This window comes from Pezoporus wallicus, unplaced genomic scaffold (genome assembly GCF_028554395.1).
Source record: "Pezoporus wallicus isolate ANWC-B61680 ecotype Strahan unplaced genomic scaffold, APGP_CSIRO_Pwel_v1 contig_3267, whole genome shotgun sequence".
Classification (NCBI taxonomy): domain Eukaryota; kingdom Metazoa; phylum Chordata; class Aves; order Psittaciformes; family Psittacidae; genus Pezoporus; species Pezoporus wallicus.
Window position 1 is genome coordinate 711,340 of NW_026642849.1, and position 19,006 is coordinate 730,345.

Sequence of the window (19,006 nt, forward strand, 5' to 3'; positions counted from 1 at the left end):
ATTAATTTACATTGATTAAAAAGAAAAGATGTTAGAAACCATACATACTAGCTGTAGATTTCAAGATTACTAGAGGAGACAAAGCTAACTGAATGAAGAATTAGAAGAACAATATATACTTAATTTGACAAGCAATGAAAAAAAAAAATGGAAGGAATGGAAGGAAAAAAAGGACGATATTTTAAAGCACAGCCATTTAAAACCCCTGAATTTTTAGCTTTCTAAAATTTAAAAAAGAAAAATTCAGTCTCTTATGTAATTTATTTGCCTTTTTTTTTTTTTTGTAGTGTAAGAGATTTTGTAAAATCTTCATTAACTTAAACAATGTTTTGACCAATCAAAGCATTTTTCATTCTTGTCCCAAAGTTAAAAAATTGACTTTCGACTTTCTCTATTGGCTAGCTATCACAACAGTGAAAGAAAAGTTTATATATGAGAAGTAATACACTCAGGTAAGAGAATTTGAATTTTTTAGAGATGTATTATTATAGCCTTTCTTCTGAGGCATTTTCATTTTAAATTCAATTTTGCGAAAGCACGTGTGGCTGGAAATGGACAATAACGAGAACACTAGGACCTCCTGTAGAGACATATTAAGACATGAATGCTGAAAGTAATTTCCAGTGATACATTTTAAGATCTCATTTTCCCTTTTCATAGCTCAAAACCTTATGGCTCAGTACCATTCTGCAGCTGACTAGTATACCCATTGAACATCTTTCTTCATTAATATTCTCTTCTAATATCCCAGTTTATTGCAAAAAAAAATTTGACTAGTCCTATATCTGAAGTGTGTGGCCTGCATTTTGTGGTATAAGCTTTAGTGTGCCTTCTGTTAATTTAGGCCTCAGTTCCTTTTGACTGACACCTGCAGCCTTTTCAGAGTTACCAGTATGTCTCATTTTATGATACATGCAGATTTCATTGTCTGGTCAACATTTTATACTGAGATCAGTGAAGAAAACACCAAAGATTGGTCCCGGAACTCATCTCGGATACTTTCTGAGGAGTTCTACCCTGATAGTTTTCCTATGGGGAAAACCACTGGTTTTCCTTACATACCTGCAGTGATCTCGATGGTAGCTCTTATGACATAGTCTAACACGGTTTCGGAATTCACCATGAATCATCTTGTTAACTTAACAGAGAACTCAGCATTTAGTTTGTTATATTTGCTTGACTTAAACACATGTAGAGCTTCCAGCCATTCAACTAGATGGCATCAGCTCTCCAAAATACTTGGAGAGCTTTGATAGGTCTGACTGACCTACTGTCTCTTGAGGATTTTTATTTTTCAGATACAGGTAATATGGTGAGGAGCAATGGTATAGTTGACACATTGGCAGGTCTGAATATGACAAGTAATGAGTGCTTATCACCTGTGGGAATGATTCACAAAGAAGCTGAAGATGACAATAAAGCAGAAGTATGAGGAAAAAGGTGGCTCCTGTGCGCTAGCTAGTTCCTGGAAAGGGCTTGCAGCCTGGGAAGATGCAACACCTTGAGTGTGACCTGAAACAAGCAGCCCGTGTATTCAGAAGCCTGTCAGTAGACACAGAACTGGGATACTAGGCTGTAGTGTCTACATGAGAGAGAGAAAGGAGGAGAGAAAAAATTCCTCGCTCCGTGCTATCCCTCGTGTCTTTTTTTATTCAGCCCTTTACTGTACACATTTTATACTGTTTTCCACAGTTAATCGATGATTTGCTACATGGCATCATATCCACTGCTTTAATGAAATCCAGATAAATTAGATATAGCCCATTTCCTTCATCTAGAAAATCAGTTAACTTACCAAATGCAGCTATTAGATTAGTCTAACATGATTTGGTAAAGTTTTGCATTTTATCTCATTTTCCAATTGCTTCCATGTCTTTAATTCTTTGCTTTCAAATTTCTTCTAAAGCACTGTGTACAGATAAGGTCAGACTAAGTAGTTTGACTGGATGGCTTTTTTCCCCTTGTCCTGTAAAACTATTTCATTTTCTGTTCTTTAATACAAGAAGTAGCAAAAAGTACAAAAGTAGAAAACCATGTACTTTTGGCTTGTTGTTTTTAAGTTCTGGGATAGACATCATCTTCCTCACCTTCTGACAGGAGAAGTTCATTAAGAATAGGTATGTAAGCTTTCTTTTGAGCTGTGGATCATTATCAACCTGATTACAAATTGACTTCCCTTGTTTCCGTGATCTCTGTTTATAGCACTTAAAGAATCTCTGGCTTTTCAATTTATTTTACTTTCTTTTAAATATATAAATAACATATGTACACATATAAATATATCTTGTATATTTATATATATATGTATAAATTTATAAGCACTAATATATAAGTTTATGCTCGATCTTAAGTAGTTTCCAAGTGTCCTTCCTGGCAGACTTCAGCCTCTCAGACTGATTACACAACCTGGTTTCCTTCACTTGATCAAATTTTGTTCTTTTGAAATCAAGAATCTGATTTACAGACTTATTTTTAGTTGTCCTTGTATTAGAGTCAACTCCTGATCATTCAATGTCAACTGTGATAATCAAAAAGTTTCCTGCAGTTAACTTTCCTATGCTGTTTTCATTATTTATCCAAAGCAAACCCAAAATAACATGGAGGTTTTGTTTGTTTCAACTGGACAAAATCTTTGTTGAGTATTACAGGAAGCTGATATTTACCTGTATTCATACAATTACGTTCAATTATAATATGAATAAAAGAAGGCATTATAGCAGCTTGTAAAGTAATGGCATAGGCAATTTAAAATAAGACAAGGACATCTGTGAAACTCAACTTCAGCAAGTTCTCCACAATGCAGTAAGGTGCAAGAAACCAGTTTAGCAGATATCAAAATAGTTTAAAAGATTCATTTTAGTTATTGAGCCACAAATCAGCAGTGGCTGTATATGTAACTAGGTGAGCATGCTACCTTGCTACCTTTGCCAATGAGCAATTGCACAAGTGATTTCTTGCCATCTTTTCCCGATTCATACAGCCCTGACTATTCTTAGGTTATGAATAAATGTATTTTTCAGCATGTAGCCAGGTCTCACTTTCAGTATAATTTTATTCTTCATGTGAAAGATTGATGTTAACAAAAATGGTGAATTATTTTCCCATTCTGTTTGGGTGAACCTCTGTTACAGTTTATCTGAAGTCAATTAAGCATATTTCTCTTAAAAAAGCACTTCTGCCCTTTGAGGGATTATGAAATTGTTCTGTCCTGCCCAGGTGATACCCAAACAAGGCACTACAGTAAGTTTCTTTTCAAAAAGTGGTTTCAGTAAAGTTTCCCAAATCAGCTTTTTAATTTGACAGCTTATCAGGTTTTTCTGTCAGATAATGCTACATAATAATGCTTCTGGAAGTCTGCAGACAGATTTTCTTTTTTCCTTTATTTTTCATCTTGGATATCCTGGTGAAATACAAAGGCTCATCCTTTCTTTGACTTGATAGATCCTGTAATTAAATTCAGATCTCGATAAAATGTGTGGCACAGTTGTCATTACTTGATCACAGAAGGTATAACACCTTTCAGTTAAATACAGCAAGGTGGCATAATGCATCTGGTTTAGGAGGAGAAAGAAAATGTCAAAGGAGCAGTGATTCAGGAAATAGTGTTGCAAAGTAGTGAAACAGTTACCTGCTCTTTTTGTGTCTTGTGGCAAAGGATGGTGCCCATACTTGCTTACCATAATTAGACACAGAGTGATAAGGAAATGGAATTTCTGAAGACCACAAGCTGTGTGGATTCAAGTTAAAGGAAGAAAGTAGGAGTGAAAACAGATCTCAGAATGAGAGGTGGTAAATCTGCCACAGCTGGCCCCATTCACCTCTTCAGGAAGGCCATTATCTACTAACATTCCCAGTAAAAGTCAGAAAAAGCCCACAGAAGTCACAAAAGATTAAACATTACCAATGCATAGGGATTCGTTTTGCATACTTTTATTTGGTTTGAGCTGTGTTTCCCGCTTAACCTGCAGTATCACAGCTTGTCCAGTGTAGTAGCATAAGTTCAAAATGGAGGATTAAGGTGTTGGTTAAAAATAAAGTAATTCAATCAAATCCTTTACCAAGGAATTTTAGCTACTCGGCAGCTTCCTTAGCAATACAGTACTGATACCTGTGATAGAATCGATGTCTTAACAGATCTTCGTGGTCATTCTTTTCTTTCCCAGTGGCAGGACCATGTTGTCAACACCCGATTCTTTGATTTCTCTTTTTTTTCAGCCTGCCCTCTAGTAGGTTCATAGCTGTCTCATTCAGGATTACACAGGATTTCATGTAACACGTAACACACTGAGCCAAGCCAATATCCACTGACTTCAGGAAAGTAATTTTTGTGTAACACTTAAGCTCATACAGTTGTGTCTGTTCCCCTCACTTTAGATGCCTTGCTTGATGGTCATGTGCATGGATTTGCTGTGAGACTGGTTGGTATTAATGCTCTTGGTTGCTGACGGAGCATGCAAGAGAGAAGGATGATGGTTTATTCTGCTGCGTGTTCCTTCTGCAGTGCAGTTTATTTCCATTAACTTCTGAGGCAACCCTGAAGTCAGTCTGAAATGGGAGCTTTTCTCAGGACAGAACAAATCAATGCAGTGTTGAGCCTTCCAACCAGACAATCTGTCATATGGAAAACAAATTAAATTTCTTTGCAGTGCTATTGTGTTTCAGGTGCTCTTGGAAGATGAGGTATTTTTTCTATTTGAAGCACATTTGTGCATGTGTCCCCAGATATATTTTACTGGTGTTGTGAGGTGTGACAGCAGAATAGTACTTTATGTCTTCAGGATAAGAACTTCCATTAAACTAACTAATTCAGAAGCAGTCACTATAATTCATACTGCAGGATGGAAAACAGCAGTCTGCTCTGTCCTAGATACATTTTCAAGAGACTGAACCACATTAACATCCTGAAACTGCAGTGTCCGCATTGTCAAAATAACTTTTTTCTTTAAAACTTTGGATTTGAGATTAATGGCAACTTGCTTGTAACAAATCCTGCAGAACCGTTGTACTGTATCATGCATTTAAAAGTAAGTTCAGGCCGTTACAGGAGTATCCAGAGAGCTACCTTGACCCTAGCAAGGTGTAACTAAAGCAGAGCGTCTTTCTTTTCTGTCTATCCTGCCTGTCAGAAAAAGCATGAAAGGCTGGATGATTTAAATAACCTAGAACAGCTATGAGCTTCTCAAGAGTCAAGTTTTGTAGTATACACCATTTCAAATAAAGCAGAGATAGTATATCCACCACTATACAAAACATTGAGAATGGCATCCTGATTTCAACCCCTTACAAGCAGAAGTAAACGTAAAGGCAGTGAAATTATGCTTTTAACAAATCTGGCTTAATTGAGATGTGAATGGTTTTCTTTCCTCAGTGGACTATTTCTAAGGAGTTAAATAGCCTTTCTGGTGCAGCATTGAGTTTAGTGAACATTAAAAAACTAAATGAAACACAACATTGTCACAGTTAGGCATATATAAAGGCAGTTTTGATTTTTGTCTTTTACAGAACTAATGGGCATTAATAGACTACTGGTTGAAAATTTTAAAATGATAGTTGCACAATAGGGAGAGAAGAATAAATATGCCCTTTTCAAAAGAATAAACAGTGCTAAAAGTTTCTCTTTAGCTGAGTATAGGGCTAAGTCTTGAAAATACACCCTCGTTTCCCGAGTACAGCAATTGCCTTACAGCAGTTTTCAACCAAAGGCTTCTTGAGCATCTCACTTTAGGATCCTGATCATGTAGTTCACGCTCATGCAAATTCGTGTGTGGTTTTGTTTGAATTAAAATACAGTCTCAGACTGAAGGAAGTGTTGTGGTTGCACTGTCAGTTCTGGAGGGCTGTGGTAAGATAAGGTACACATGAAGGATGGGGACAGAGCAGTTTCGGGCTCATTATCATGGGGCTTCCTCCCTTCTTTAACTTCTCTGGTGCTCATAGGTACCAACTGTGTGTATAAATCATCCCTTATGAGCCGAATTACCATCTGCAGAGGTGTAGTACTGCAGTATTCAGTGTTGCAGTGACTTTGGGGGGAGCCTGCAAATCACAGCCATACATTTTATCATCAGTCCCAAAGCTGACAGAGACTCTTTATCAAAGTGATGAGCAGTGAATATAGTTAATTTTTCATTAGTTGGCTTGAGCTAATAAACTGAATATTGCATAAAACAAATGGTTATCAGTGAGGAGCATCCGTTGACTGGAAACGTGTTCAGTGGGGTTCTGTACTGGGCTCAAAAATACAGAATGCTTTTATAAGTGCCCTGGAAGTCGGCATAAAGTCATTGCTGGTGATATGTGACTTATAAAAAGACAAAAACCAAAGTAGTAAATAATGGTGAGGGCAGGACAAAAGGGATGTGTGAACATGATTGCTTGGGAAGCCAGGAGGATCTAAAAACAGTTGCAGAAAGCACTGCAGCAGTGCTAAATGCCAAGGTAGGGGACTAAGAAGAAGGAGAAAAAGTTGCAGCAGTGTAGACAATGTCCTGGAAACGTCTAATTCTGAGAAGTTACTTGCAGGCATCTCATCTTCCAAGTTGCTGTGTATGAAACATCATGGGATGCTGTAGAAAAGGAGTTTATGGAAACCACTTTGTGGGCACAGAAGGCTGAAGTGTAAGTGTAAGGGTGCCGAAGAGGGACTCTGTGATAGGAAGTGATAGGAAAAGGGGTAATGGGTTCAAACGTAAACAGGGAAGATGTAGGCTGGATATAAGGAAGAAATTCTTTGCTGTGAGGGTGCTGAGGCCCTGGCACAGGGTGCCCAGAAAAGCTGTTGCTACCCCATCCCTGGCATTATTGAAGGACAGGTTGGATGGGGCTTAGAGCAACCTGGTCTGGTGGAAGGGGTCCCTGCCCATGGCGGGGAGTTAAAACTAGATGATCTTAAGGTCTTTTCGGACCCAGACTATTCTGTGATTCTGTAACTGAGGAGGGTTTTACCACCCTTTACAGCACTTTGAGGTTAGCTCTGGAGCAGGTATCAAAGTCTGTACCTGGGGTATGTGGCTCTATGGAAAAAAATATGCATGTGTAACAAGAGCCCAAAAGAGTTGCCATGTCAACTGATTTGCAGTATCAAAAAGAAAACTATGCATTGACTTGATTACTGTGTAAGTGCTTTCAGGAGAAGAAAACACTAGATGCTTACTAAATTGCTCTTTAGCTGTTCCTAGAAAGCTGTAACCAGAACTGAGAAATTCATACGAGAAATAAAGCACATGATTTCAACAGCAAGCCTTGGAATTCACTGCTGAGAGATTTTCGTCTACTGTGTGTCATTACATTAGGAGAAGACACTTTCCTGGAAGACCTGTTTGGTCTTCTTTTGCTAATTCATAACTGCAGGTTATGAATTAGCAAAAGAATAGTTTTATGGCTGAATTCAGGAAAGAAGTTCTTTACTGCAAGGGTGGTGAGACACTGGAATGGGTTGCCCAGGGAAGCTGTGAATGCTCCATCCCTGGTGGTGTTCAAGGCCAGGTGGGACAGAGCCTTGGGTGACATGGTTTAGTGTGAGGTGTCCCTGCCCATGTTAGGGGGGTTGGAACTGGATGTTCTTAAGGTCCTTTCCAACCCTAACTATTCTATGAGTCTGTGATTAATAAAAGCAAGGACAATAGGCAGTTTCCTTTTCTCATCTATTCTGTGAATATGGCAGTAATTTAATGAGTGATGGTAGACAGTGGATTGCTGGAATGACATCATCCTTCCTTCTTGGAGTCCTGAATTTTATATTGAAATATGCTTATTAAACTCAAATGTATTAATAATTTATTAGTAAGCCATCTGCACTTTTTATGTTAGTGTATTACCTTCTTAGAATTAGATGGTTCTTTAATAAATCATCATTCTCATTACCATCATTTAAAAATAAAAAGAAATAGTGTATTGCATTATATTTTACTAATGCATTAGTGCTTTGTGTTAGAAGAGGTACTGGAAGTTATAAGGCTGGAAAGGTGGTAATAACTTTATCTAATTTCTTCAACATAGTGGGTTTCAGTATGTTATTAAAAGGTCAAGTAGTTTCCTGAGAAAAAGTGGATGTGTAATTGTGCTAACAGCTATTTTCTTTCAAAAGTTGTTCTTTTTCCCTATTTAACATTTCACAAGTGTTCCAAAGTAGAAGTCATGTCTGCTCTTTGGATGTTGCATCAGCAAATGGATTTCCGTAAAGGAAAATGAAAAAGGTATTGACATTTGACTAGTGATTACATATTTCCTTATAAATTCATGTATGCTTAAATAGTTCAATATTGATTGTTTTTTCATTCTGTTGTTTCAACTCAAATTAACCCTGAAAATCAAGCCAGTTAGCTGTCAGCTAACAGAGAAGTTAGCTGTCAGCTTTGCACTGACCATCTAAAATGTAGCTTTGTTAACTTTAAAACAGTGAAGCTCCTCCTATGTGAGTGTTTTTGGGGCAAGAGCTTAAAGCATTGGGATACCATGATTTAGCTAGGGCAGGTCAGATCCAGATGTGTTACAGCTGATGGCTTTCTCGTTGCCCAAGCCTACTCTGAGACCAGCTATCATCTGAAAACATCCAAGAAGAGATCTGGAGCTTCAAAGGCCTTTCAGGCCATAGTTTAGCAAGACATTCAAGAATTGCTTCTGTGATTGATGTTCAGTGAGAGCTTTTGCAGAATAGAGTGCACTGAAATGGACTTCCCATAGGAGTGGTCGGTGACAACACTGACAGACTTTCTCACAGCTATCCCACCCTCACAGGTGCTTTTTTCAGCAGTGGGTCTTCCTCCCATTTTTACACTTGCAATATGAGAAGTCATGAAGCACAGATTTCAGGAAAGTGATATATATGTTGTGATAACCATCTTTTCCCTCCTTTGAGAACTTCCTAAATTATAAAAGGAGAAAATCTAGAAGAGTTTTGGATGTAAAAATCCAGAGCATTTGAGCAATGCACTTTTCAATTTCCTTCAAAATTGAAACAAAATAAAATGGGTCACAATCCTTCTCAGTCTTCTTAACCGGACATACAAAAAACCTGCAGTGAAACGTTATCACAGGGGGGAAATGCTGAGCTAATTGGAAACACCTTGTAGATTTAAAAAACGGAGCTGTATTTCATGAAAAGTTACAGTGACATGCTGCATATCACAGATTAATTTCAGTGCAAAATACTAATAAAGGCATGGGGGGGGGGGGTGTATGTATAATTAGGGAATCAAATTATTTCACCTTTTAACAGATAAACTAAATCACTGCTGGGAGTCTACCCACAGCCATTCTGCTGTTCCGTCGTGGACTGCTCATTATAGTTCTGCAGTACTAAAGCACTCCTCTGCTTCTATCTCAGTGAGCATCTGTTTCTATTATTTACAGTTTCTGTTTCTCTGTCTTGCCAAAAGCATTAAAAAGCTCCCTATATGTACAAGTTTAAACCTTTCCATTTGAAATAGATTATTCTTTTGTACTAAAATGCCTTCAAGGCATAAATACACAAATTGAAATGCCATTTTTAGACATAACTGTAAGTCTGGAGCTGTCTTTGGCCAAGGGTTAGGTTTTTTGCTGCACTGCTGACACAGAACAGATTTTTATCTCTTAAATGCCATTTTCAATCTGGATGGGTGCATTTGTTTTTTTCTGCTTGGCAAAAGCTTGTCCAAGCAATGACCTCACTTGTGTTGTTTCCATGGGCTTGTGTGTAATCATACATATCTGTAAGACAATGGGCTGATGCAGTGAGTGTGACAAAGCACCTTTATGGTCCAGGACTCTGGGGCATAGTGGTGGTTCAGTCCAGCATTTTCTTGCCAAGAACATGAAATCATCGTTTTTAATACGTGCAGTTGCAATCAGCTTAGTTTGTGTAAGGTGATGAGGGTTGATGCTTGAATTTCTCATAGGTTTTATGTCCCTGGTCAGGTAATGAGCATGAAATTATCCGTACTGCACCCTTCATTGCCTCCAAACAGTCTTCTGGGACAGTTCAACTCTACCTTTTTTGATCACAACCAAAAGCCAAACTTATTTTCTTTTACAAATCACATAACCAAGAGCAGAGTTTAACTCCAGATTTTTTTTTCCTTAATTGTTTCAGGTAACTTTTCATGTTGCAGATGGTTCAGAAATAAGGCTGTACAGAATTTCCCAGTGCCTTTCACTGACTACAGTAAAACGCAATGATATGAGCAATGACCTTTTGACAGTTTGTCCTATTCCATTCTCAGAACTTGCAGTGTGATCAAACTAAATTAGGAGGCTTGCATATAGTTAATAAGAGCTTTCTTATTGATGGCTTGTGCCTGAATACTGGATTCTCATGAGGTTACAGAGCAATAGAAATTTAAAATAAGAGCTGAGCACGGTGTTTTCTATTTGCCATTGTTCCTTTATATAATGTGAGCATTATTTCTGTCAAGAGACGTTCTTATATAGCAGCTCTTGGCTAACATGAAATGAAGATCAGCCAGATCGCTACTTGGGCAAAAGTCAGAAGAACACATTCAGTAGTTGCTATCTCAGACTTAGCTAATTTTAGGTACAGTGGGGTTGAAATATTCTTCATTTTCCAGGTGTTGAAAACCTCTTGAATAAGAAACTGCTCACAGTCACCTTCTGGTTAAATTCTTATAGGAAGTGTAACCTTAAATTCTGTGACATGATTCAGAAGCAGTTCAGAGTCCTTTTACCTCGGAGAACTGCAAAGTGTCAATCTTGGAGTGATGTAGGCCATAGTACTGTACTTATAACAATTCATTTTTTTGTACTTTAATCTCCCTCTTTAATGATTTCTGTCAATTTTCCCACCTATTTTAACAGCAGCCGTACAATATTAGCTCCTTAAATGCTGCACAGGCAGTACAAAGGATCTGTTTAAAACTCTTGATAACAAAATATGACCTTTAATTTATCAGACAAGTTGTGTGTTTGCTTATCTCCTTGTTGCTTTTCATCTTCTCTTGCTTGCTTTTGATATAATACACCAATCTCTCAAAGTAAGCAGTCCAGCACTGCTCAGACTGAGACAGATACCGCATTACAGCGAGGAAGTGAGAATCAGGAAGAGCACACTCTTTGTTTAATTACTAATTAATCCAGTGAAAAATAATCAAAACCAAAACAGGGCGGAAGGTAGTTGATTTGAAGTGAAGGTTCACCTCTCCCTGAGAGGTTAATGGGAGTTCTCAGGTTTATCCTGAAGAAAGTTGTAAGAATAAGGTTTCGTTTGTTTAGTACAGAAGTGTGAAACAAGGAGCATACACGTGAGCATAAGATGTTTTGGTACAGTCTTTAGTATCAGTGGAATCAGAATCAACTTATACATACATCTTTTAATAAATCTGGTAACTGGATTCTTTAAGGCAACCCAAGTTTTGCTTTGAGTTTTAGCAGTGTTATCAGCCACCAATGAGAAATTTCACTCTGCTGTGAAGACTGCTGTCAGTCATTCTGTGAGCAGAATATTCTCTTGGGACAATTAATATTCATTATAAGTAGTCCCTCTATGTTCAAAACGGCCATATTATGCTATGGTCATTTAATATGAACTTGGTAGGTTTGTCAATTTAGAGTGGAGAAGTCATACCTCGTGGTGGTTTCTTTTTTATAGGTTAGCTCTTCTGGATTAAGGTAAGGCATTGTGGAGTTGCACTCTTACTTATTATATACACATCCTAGAACTGTATGTCTGCCTTCCTTTTGAACACTGGAGGAAGCCCAGATCAGCCTTCTGGATATGTAACTCCTTGTACAATAGCCTTCAACTGTACCCTTCCATCTCTCCCAACTGTACCACTGTATCCCTTCCATCTCTCCCAACTCCTCATCCTACACACTGTAAGAGGTAGAGCTGGCATATTTTAGCAACTGAAAAAGACAGACAGCTTCATCTGATCCATCCAGAATTAATTCCTGGATGAAACACCGGATAGCCAAGTCTGTAAGCATTCAGCAAAAATACAAGTCAGAGCAGTGTCAGTGTTCCCTACAAACACAGTGATTTTCTGAGGTTGATCTGGACCTCTTGTTCTCTGTTGCATGCAACCCAGTCCCCTGCCTGTCTGTCCTGGACCCAGGCTGTTGTGATGAAAAAGGTGATGTTGTGTTTGCACACATAAAGGCAAGCTTACTGGTGGTCACTGAGGACAAGATGCCTGTGGGCAATTTATGAGGGCAGCAGGCGGGATCAGGTAATGAGATGTGCTGCAGGGTATTTTGGAGCTGACTTTGTTACAAGTGAGACTTGCTACAGGTATGCAGTGGCGAGTGAAATAAGGTTATGTCCTGGCATACCCTACTCGTTGTGCATGGAAATTCTGGGACTGCAGCATACACGTGGGTGGGGAGCCCCAGCTTGAGTGACCTCTCTAAGGGATCTTTGGTCAAACAGAGCAATGTAGACATAGCCACTGAGTTCCTGTGATGACAGTTAAAAACTATTTAAATTTAAATCTGAATATAACAGAGAATGTTTCTGTATTGGCTATTTGAAATGCATTACAGTCATCATTTTATGTTACGACTCTGATGACACTGAAAGCATCCACGCATGGCCAAGATATGGAGCCAGTGTGAACACCAGCATGACAAAATTACATGCAAGTCCTGTAGAAGTTTCTGCTTGCAGTTGATAGCACTTAAAATGTCACTCTGTCTTTTGCTGGGAAGAAGCAAACTCCAGTTTATTCCAACATTTAGTGTATATTTGCATACACAAGTGTGTGTGCACAGTAGTAGTAATGAATGATTCAGAAGGATTTTAGTATGGGCCATTACCAAGATTGGGCTTTCATTTCCTAGCCTGTACACACGAGACATTATGTGAACTGTTTGCCCCTGCACCACATTATTGCTGTGGCTGCTTCTCATACCATGCAGTTGAGGCTTCAGTCAGGTTTCATCCCTACCTCCATCTGGGGGAATGATATGGGTCTCTACCGTCCTCTTGCAGATGTCAGGGAAGTCATGATTCAGAAATAGCAATGTCAGAATCATGATGAGCAAAACTAGGGAGAGAAGGGCTGTTTATAAATGGAGATAGACCTTGGTTTCATCATGTCATTTATTTCCGTAGCAGATGACTGAGACTAACAAGGTAATTTTGTATTCTGTTAAAGGGTTTGTTTCAAAGAAATCATTCCCCAGTCTAGGTTGTTCTTCACAGACTCTCGATTTTCAACCTTCTCACTTATTCTCTTTCAAGGATGCTGCTATTTCACATCAATAACTGACACCTTTATTTCAGAGAACAAAATAGAATTACACTCCAGCACTGACAATACAATAAATCAGGGAGGGATAAAATACATATTAGTGAAGTTCACATAGTCAGTTTGTCCCAGCTGACCTATAGATATAAAGGTATGATTAAAGTTATTTTGGACTGCTTCTTCTCAATCTTGCCACAAGATTTAGCTCCCACTCAAAGATCTGGCCTTTGCTGATCCTCTCTGCTTACCTTGATTCTTTGGAATTGCAGTTATTCCCTTGAAACCTTTCTGCCCATACAGAATTAACACTGTGTTGTGACAAAGTATTATTTATTTGGCAGCAGAATGAAGCCATCTAGAATTCAATCAAGTTAGACAATGTCACAGGGCACATCCTGAGTGAATCATTTCTACCCAGCTTTTTTAATCAAAGAAATCTTGGTCATATAACCAGGAGGAGTCATGCTGGATAGCCACAGAGCTGTCTACAGTTAAAGTCTGGGCATATCAGTTGTGGGGTTATTTATGAATTAAGGCTGAAAAGCATGTCTTCCAGAGCACTTAATCTTTCAGATGGGGAACAGAAATAGAATCTCAAAGCCACAAGTTTATTGACAGTATGAAAAAATTTATGGACCTTCTTGGAAGTGTTTTTCCTGAAGAAGTTCCTTGTGGTTCACCATATTGGTAAAAAGCAAGCATAAATAAAAGAAGCATGAAAACTGTGCAGACAGCACTCCTGAGAAAACAATGTGTGGCATTTATGTTTTCCCTACTGAGGATGAGATTACCAGTTGAAGTAAATGCGCACAGTTTTACTGAATTCTGTGGGGCTATCCAGATTTGTCAAGCATATGCCCCAAACCAGCTGTTTGGGAAGAAGCAGTTACTGAAAAGATACGAGTTTTTTAAAAATGTCATAATAGGATGTTTGTTGCTTTTAACATCTTTTCCATTACATTCACTGCTATGTATATATTTTTTTTAATGTAGTTGTTAAGTTACCTATGTGTCTGCTAGTTTCACCATTATTAAACCTATATGTTCTCCTTGAAACTGAATCTGGAAGAGTTCCACACCATTTCCCCCTAGCCCTTCCATTTATATTTTATACTAGAAGAATTTAAGCTAATGTAATAGTGTCAGATTGAGATGCATTTGACAATGCACTTTCCCTCTGATGAGGGATGGGTTAATGTAATCAGCAGTTATTTTTTGTGTGTGTGACCTTTACAAATCAAATAGTTATTTCCTTGCTTTTCATTTGTATTTTGCTCCCAGTGGTACAAGATTGCTGCAGTCAGTCTAAGACATAATTTACAGATAAAATCACCTTATAATAGGGTGCAATATTCTCAAGAAACATACACACTGCGTGGACTTTTTAATGAAATAAAGAAATGCAGAAGCTGGCCAAGACTAAATTTATGCTGCTAATTCACAGGGGAGCTTCCATGGTCACCATAGAAATGTCTTGGAGCAGCTGCCAAGTAGTGAAAGTGGAGGCAGCAGTAAACCTTCTTTGGAATAAATCCCATGTTAGTACTGGAATTACAGTAGAAAGGTGCCATGGCATTAGGTATCCAGAGTGGTGCCTGCAGAGGTTCCTTCTACCAAATGCACCTGATTTGCACCCACTGGTTGAATAAACATCATAGAGTTTAATGCATCCCCAGCATATGCAGTTGTGAACACTATTTCATTTTGACATGACTATATACTTCTTCTGAGGTCTACGGTGTATTTATTAATGAAAGGCATCCAGTGAGTAGCAGTGGGTGAATCTGAAAAGCGACCTACATCCATGAGACTTATTTCTATTGAGTCAATAGATTCTTTGTGCCTGCAACCCCCTTCTGAACAACTTAGCCTTTTGCTCTATATGATGTAGAAGATTGTTGCCCACTCCCCCCCCCCCCTCCCCTTTTTTTTTGTATATAGATGGAGAGCAAAAAAAAACAAAACATGCCAAACAGCCACAAAACCTCAAGATTCATTTGTTTTACATTAAGGCAATGTTTTGGAAATAGGATGATGTCTCTTATTCAGTGGATCAAGTGATAATGCCTCAACAAAAACTGCAGAGACATCTTCTCGAAAAGCTAAACATAAGTCTTATAAGTAACTGGCTGTCAAGGAATATCAGTTATTAGCTCACTAGTAGATACATGTTTTAATTGAAGTTACAAATCCAGACAAAGATGTGGAGGATTGCACTACTTATCTTGGTTCCCATGTTGGCCACATGACATTTCTCATGTTTTTCCTGTACTTCTTAGATTTCCATTTAGTCACAGGAAGCTTGTTGTAAGTGATGGAGCTCAGATGAAGAGCAGTAATTTTAAAGATCATAACAGGGAAAAAATTTTAAGACATTCCGTGTTCTCACAACATCGCAAGAGTTGTGTTCTGAAGCCTTTTATTCTAAATTTTAAGTTTCTTGAAAAGGCAGAAAAGGGAAAGTTTCAGTAAATACTGTTTTACAGAGAATGCTTCTGAACATTGAGAACAGAGTAAAGTTTATGTACAAAAAAATGTATTTTTATATATACATCTGTGCACTTTTTAATATTGACATGCATATAGAAGTTCACAGTAGCATATTTGCCCGGAGAAACTGTGGCTGTTCCATCACTGGAAAGGTTAAGGCCATGTTGAAGGAGCTTGGAGCAACCTGGCCTATGCAAGATATACTTGCCCGTGGCAGGGGGGGCTTCAACTTGATGACCTTCAAATGTCCCTTCCATCCCAAACCATTTTATGATTCTGTATTTAAAAGTGTCAAAAGAAAATAGATCAGCTTCTGGCATAATGAAATATGTCCATGCTAAACCAAATGATGGAGACATGAAACACAGAAAGTAGCAGGTCATGTCACCGCAGAGTAAGTGTATGTATAAAACCACCATGGCTTTGGCAGAGAAACTGTTGCTCTTGCTATTTCTGGGGGCTAAAGTACTGATGCTTCCCTGCAAGCCATTAGGACTTGTGATGCTGATAGTAGGGATAATTGTCTGACAAACTCCAACATCGATTTTCTGGATTTGGGATAGTTTGGTCTGGCAAGTAGCAGTAAGATCCTCCTAGCTGAAGAAAATGTATTTCTGAGCCCTACATAAGCTACTGCATCCTGTACTTACATTGCCACTGCAGATAGGGGAATTAGTTTTTTTATTGTGTTTTCAAGTCAAAGACATTATGTATGTTTGAGCTAGTAAGGTTGACTTTGGATTTGGAGCTGAATTAGGAATGACTGCTTTTTCCTCATCTGGCTTTTCTTATCTCTCAAGTGCTTTATTAATATCAACCAGTGCAATGGAAGAAAAAGGTATTGCTTGTCTAAAATACTACTGCCACCACAAAGATTTACACTGAAGGAAATATTATTGCTGTTTTCCTAAGAAAAGTTTTAAGTACAAGACATGCTTTTCTGAGGGATCACACCTGTATCGTTCAAACACAAAAAGCTATAACTAGAAATAAATATTTAAAGTGGTTGGTAATTACTCCTCACTCTCTGGTGATTTTCTGACTCTGCCAGCCTTATTTAATCTCATGGCTTTGTTTAAAGGAGGCAAAGATCTCTGCACAGACTGAGAATAGATATGGTTTGCAAATACGACAAGTTTGTGGTTTGCATTGCTGGGTTCTGCTTAGTTCTTCGTTTCTGAAACTCCACTACAGATGGCCTCTTGCTAAGTTTTAAAGCACTTCCACATTTCAGAACCAGGCTACCTTTCAGCAAGTCACTTTTGTCAAAGCCTTGGTGTTCCTTCAAGATATTGTCCACGTGTCCTATATGAGAATGTACAAACAGTGAATTACCCATGTCTGCTCTGATTCATATATTTGAATGTCTGGAATGTATTTAAATGAAGTGAAGAAGAAGAATTTTTTTCTGCTTAGGAAATCAGTTACGGCAGGTCTGGTACTAGACAGCAGAAGTAAGCGTGCCTTAGATGGTGATTAAGAGTTGTGTTGTTCTTCTTTAAATGACTAACCTGGAGTGAGAGGTTGGATGTCTTTTGAAAACTTAAACCTGTTTCACCTGAACATGTTTAACTAGTTAATAAGAAACATCAAAAAAGACAAAACCCTGAGGTCAATGATCATTTTTTGTAAAGCCATTCGATGATGTTTAAATTTGTTTTTTGGGTCTGTCTATAACATAAGTTTAATAACCTAGCTCAAATGCAGATTTCTAATTTTCAATTAACATAGGAATAATTTTGTTTGCTAAAATAAAATAAATGAATGAATGAAAAGTCGGAGCCATGAAATGTTCTAGGTAGCACTTTTTAAAATTCCAAATTTCAAAAAATCATGTGGCAACTGTATAGCTCAAGCTTTAAGTATTAACTTTTAACCTTTGACCTTACAGATTTTAACCAATGAAATGTCTCTTTAAACTTTAAAGGAAACAATGATAACGAGCGCCTGGCGATTGCTAGACAGCGAATTCCATATCGACTTGGTCGAGTAGTTGATGAATGGCTACTCGACAAAGGTAAAAAACATTGATTAAAACTTCAAATAAAACAATAATTTGAACATAACCAAGTAGTGCTTCATTGTAACACTAATAAACATAAAAAATAAATTTCAGTAAAACTAAATTAAAAACAAATTTTAAAAAAGTAAAATATAGAGTAATATTTGCATACCTTGTATAATAATTTCTCTACATTTCTAGAAGTACCAGCTGTTTAATAATCTTACCCTGTTAACTTAAGGTTAAAGGGACTGTTAAATATAATCCACTAACTCAATCTATGAAGGTACTTATAGCAAACATTAACCAAAAATTATAAATCGTTCATAGATTATATGACATGTTCCAGCATCTAAATTATTAACTAAAAATATCTGTAGTTATGCTATCTTCATTATGGTCCTGAAAAAAAAATTTGTTTAAACTGTAGGTATCTTAAATAGTGGGCAATATGACTTGCCAATCAAAATGAAGTCCCTTTAACGTTTGCAACCTTCTAAGGGGATTTTGGAACAAACACGAATTAAAACAGAACTTAAAGTTGTGTGCATGCTTTTTGTGAGCAGAAACCAATCTGCTAAAGTGACTATTCGATTTACTAAGAGTGGTACTGTTGCTGAGGATTTCTCTGTTTAATGGAAATGTGCCATGATTTCTCCATCGGTATGTGTATCATTTCTGAAGCCGCTTTTACATCTAAAATCTTTTATTTGAATTGATAGCCTTGCTGAAAGCCAATCAGACATCTGTTTTTGAATCTGCCTCTGAGATACTCAGTGTGAACCATGTGTTTCTCTCCAGTGTGTATGTGGAAGGAAAATAAACATTTAAATACAAAAAGGAATCATTCAATTACAAATGTAAATACTGAATTCACTTACATAGAAAAATGACAGATTACTGCATAAAGGATTCTTTAAAATTCACTTGACTTAGTGACTTGTTGGCATATAAATATAAACTGTGTGTATATACATATTTCTATATGTCTATACATACATAAACTCAAATATACATAACTAAAGCTATAGGCTCTATGATGTGTTGTGTGGAAGAAACTTGAAGAAAAAGTATAAACTTAAGGAATTAGAATTGGCATTCTTGACAATGGCATTCTTGACACGCACCCCAAAAAGTTTAAGACTGCTTTCAGGTAAAACGAAGAGGGGTATCATTTGTAGTGCTGAACACATTTGTAAATATATTTGATTGGCCTTTTAGCAAAAAAAAACAAAACACACCAAACTGAAAATCCCAAAACGTTGCAAATTAAGAAAAATGCAAATGCTCTCCAAATTTACGCATTTCATGGACACCTCATTAAAAAGCA

The 19,006-nt window shown here is 37.5% G+C and overlaps 1 protein-coding gene across 28 annotated transcripts in view; it reads left to right on the top strand.

Annotated features, from left to right (window-relative positions):
- The window catches only part of NRXN1 (neurexin 1), a 677,900-nt gene that overhangs the window by 565,042 nt on the left and 93,852 nt on the right, over window positions 1-19,006 (top strand). For 16 of the 28 annotated variants that reach the window (XM_057432404.1, XM_057432405.1, XM_057432403.1 and 13 more), the window contains one exon: window positions 17,602-17,691. The exons of the other annotated variants lie outside the window; for them this stretch is intronic. In XM_057432404.1, coding sequence (XP_057288387.1) covers window positions 17,602-17,691 — 90 coding nt within the window. The remainder of the gene's footprint in view (window positions 1-17,601; window positions 17,692-19,006) is intronic. 28 annotated transcript variants of the gene reach the window in all.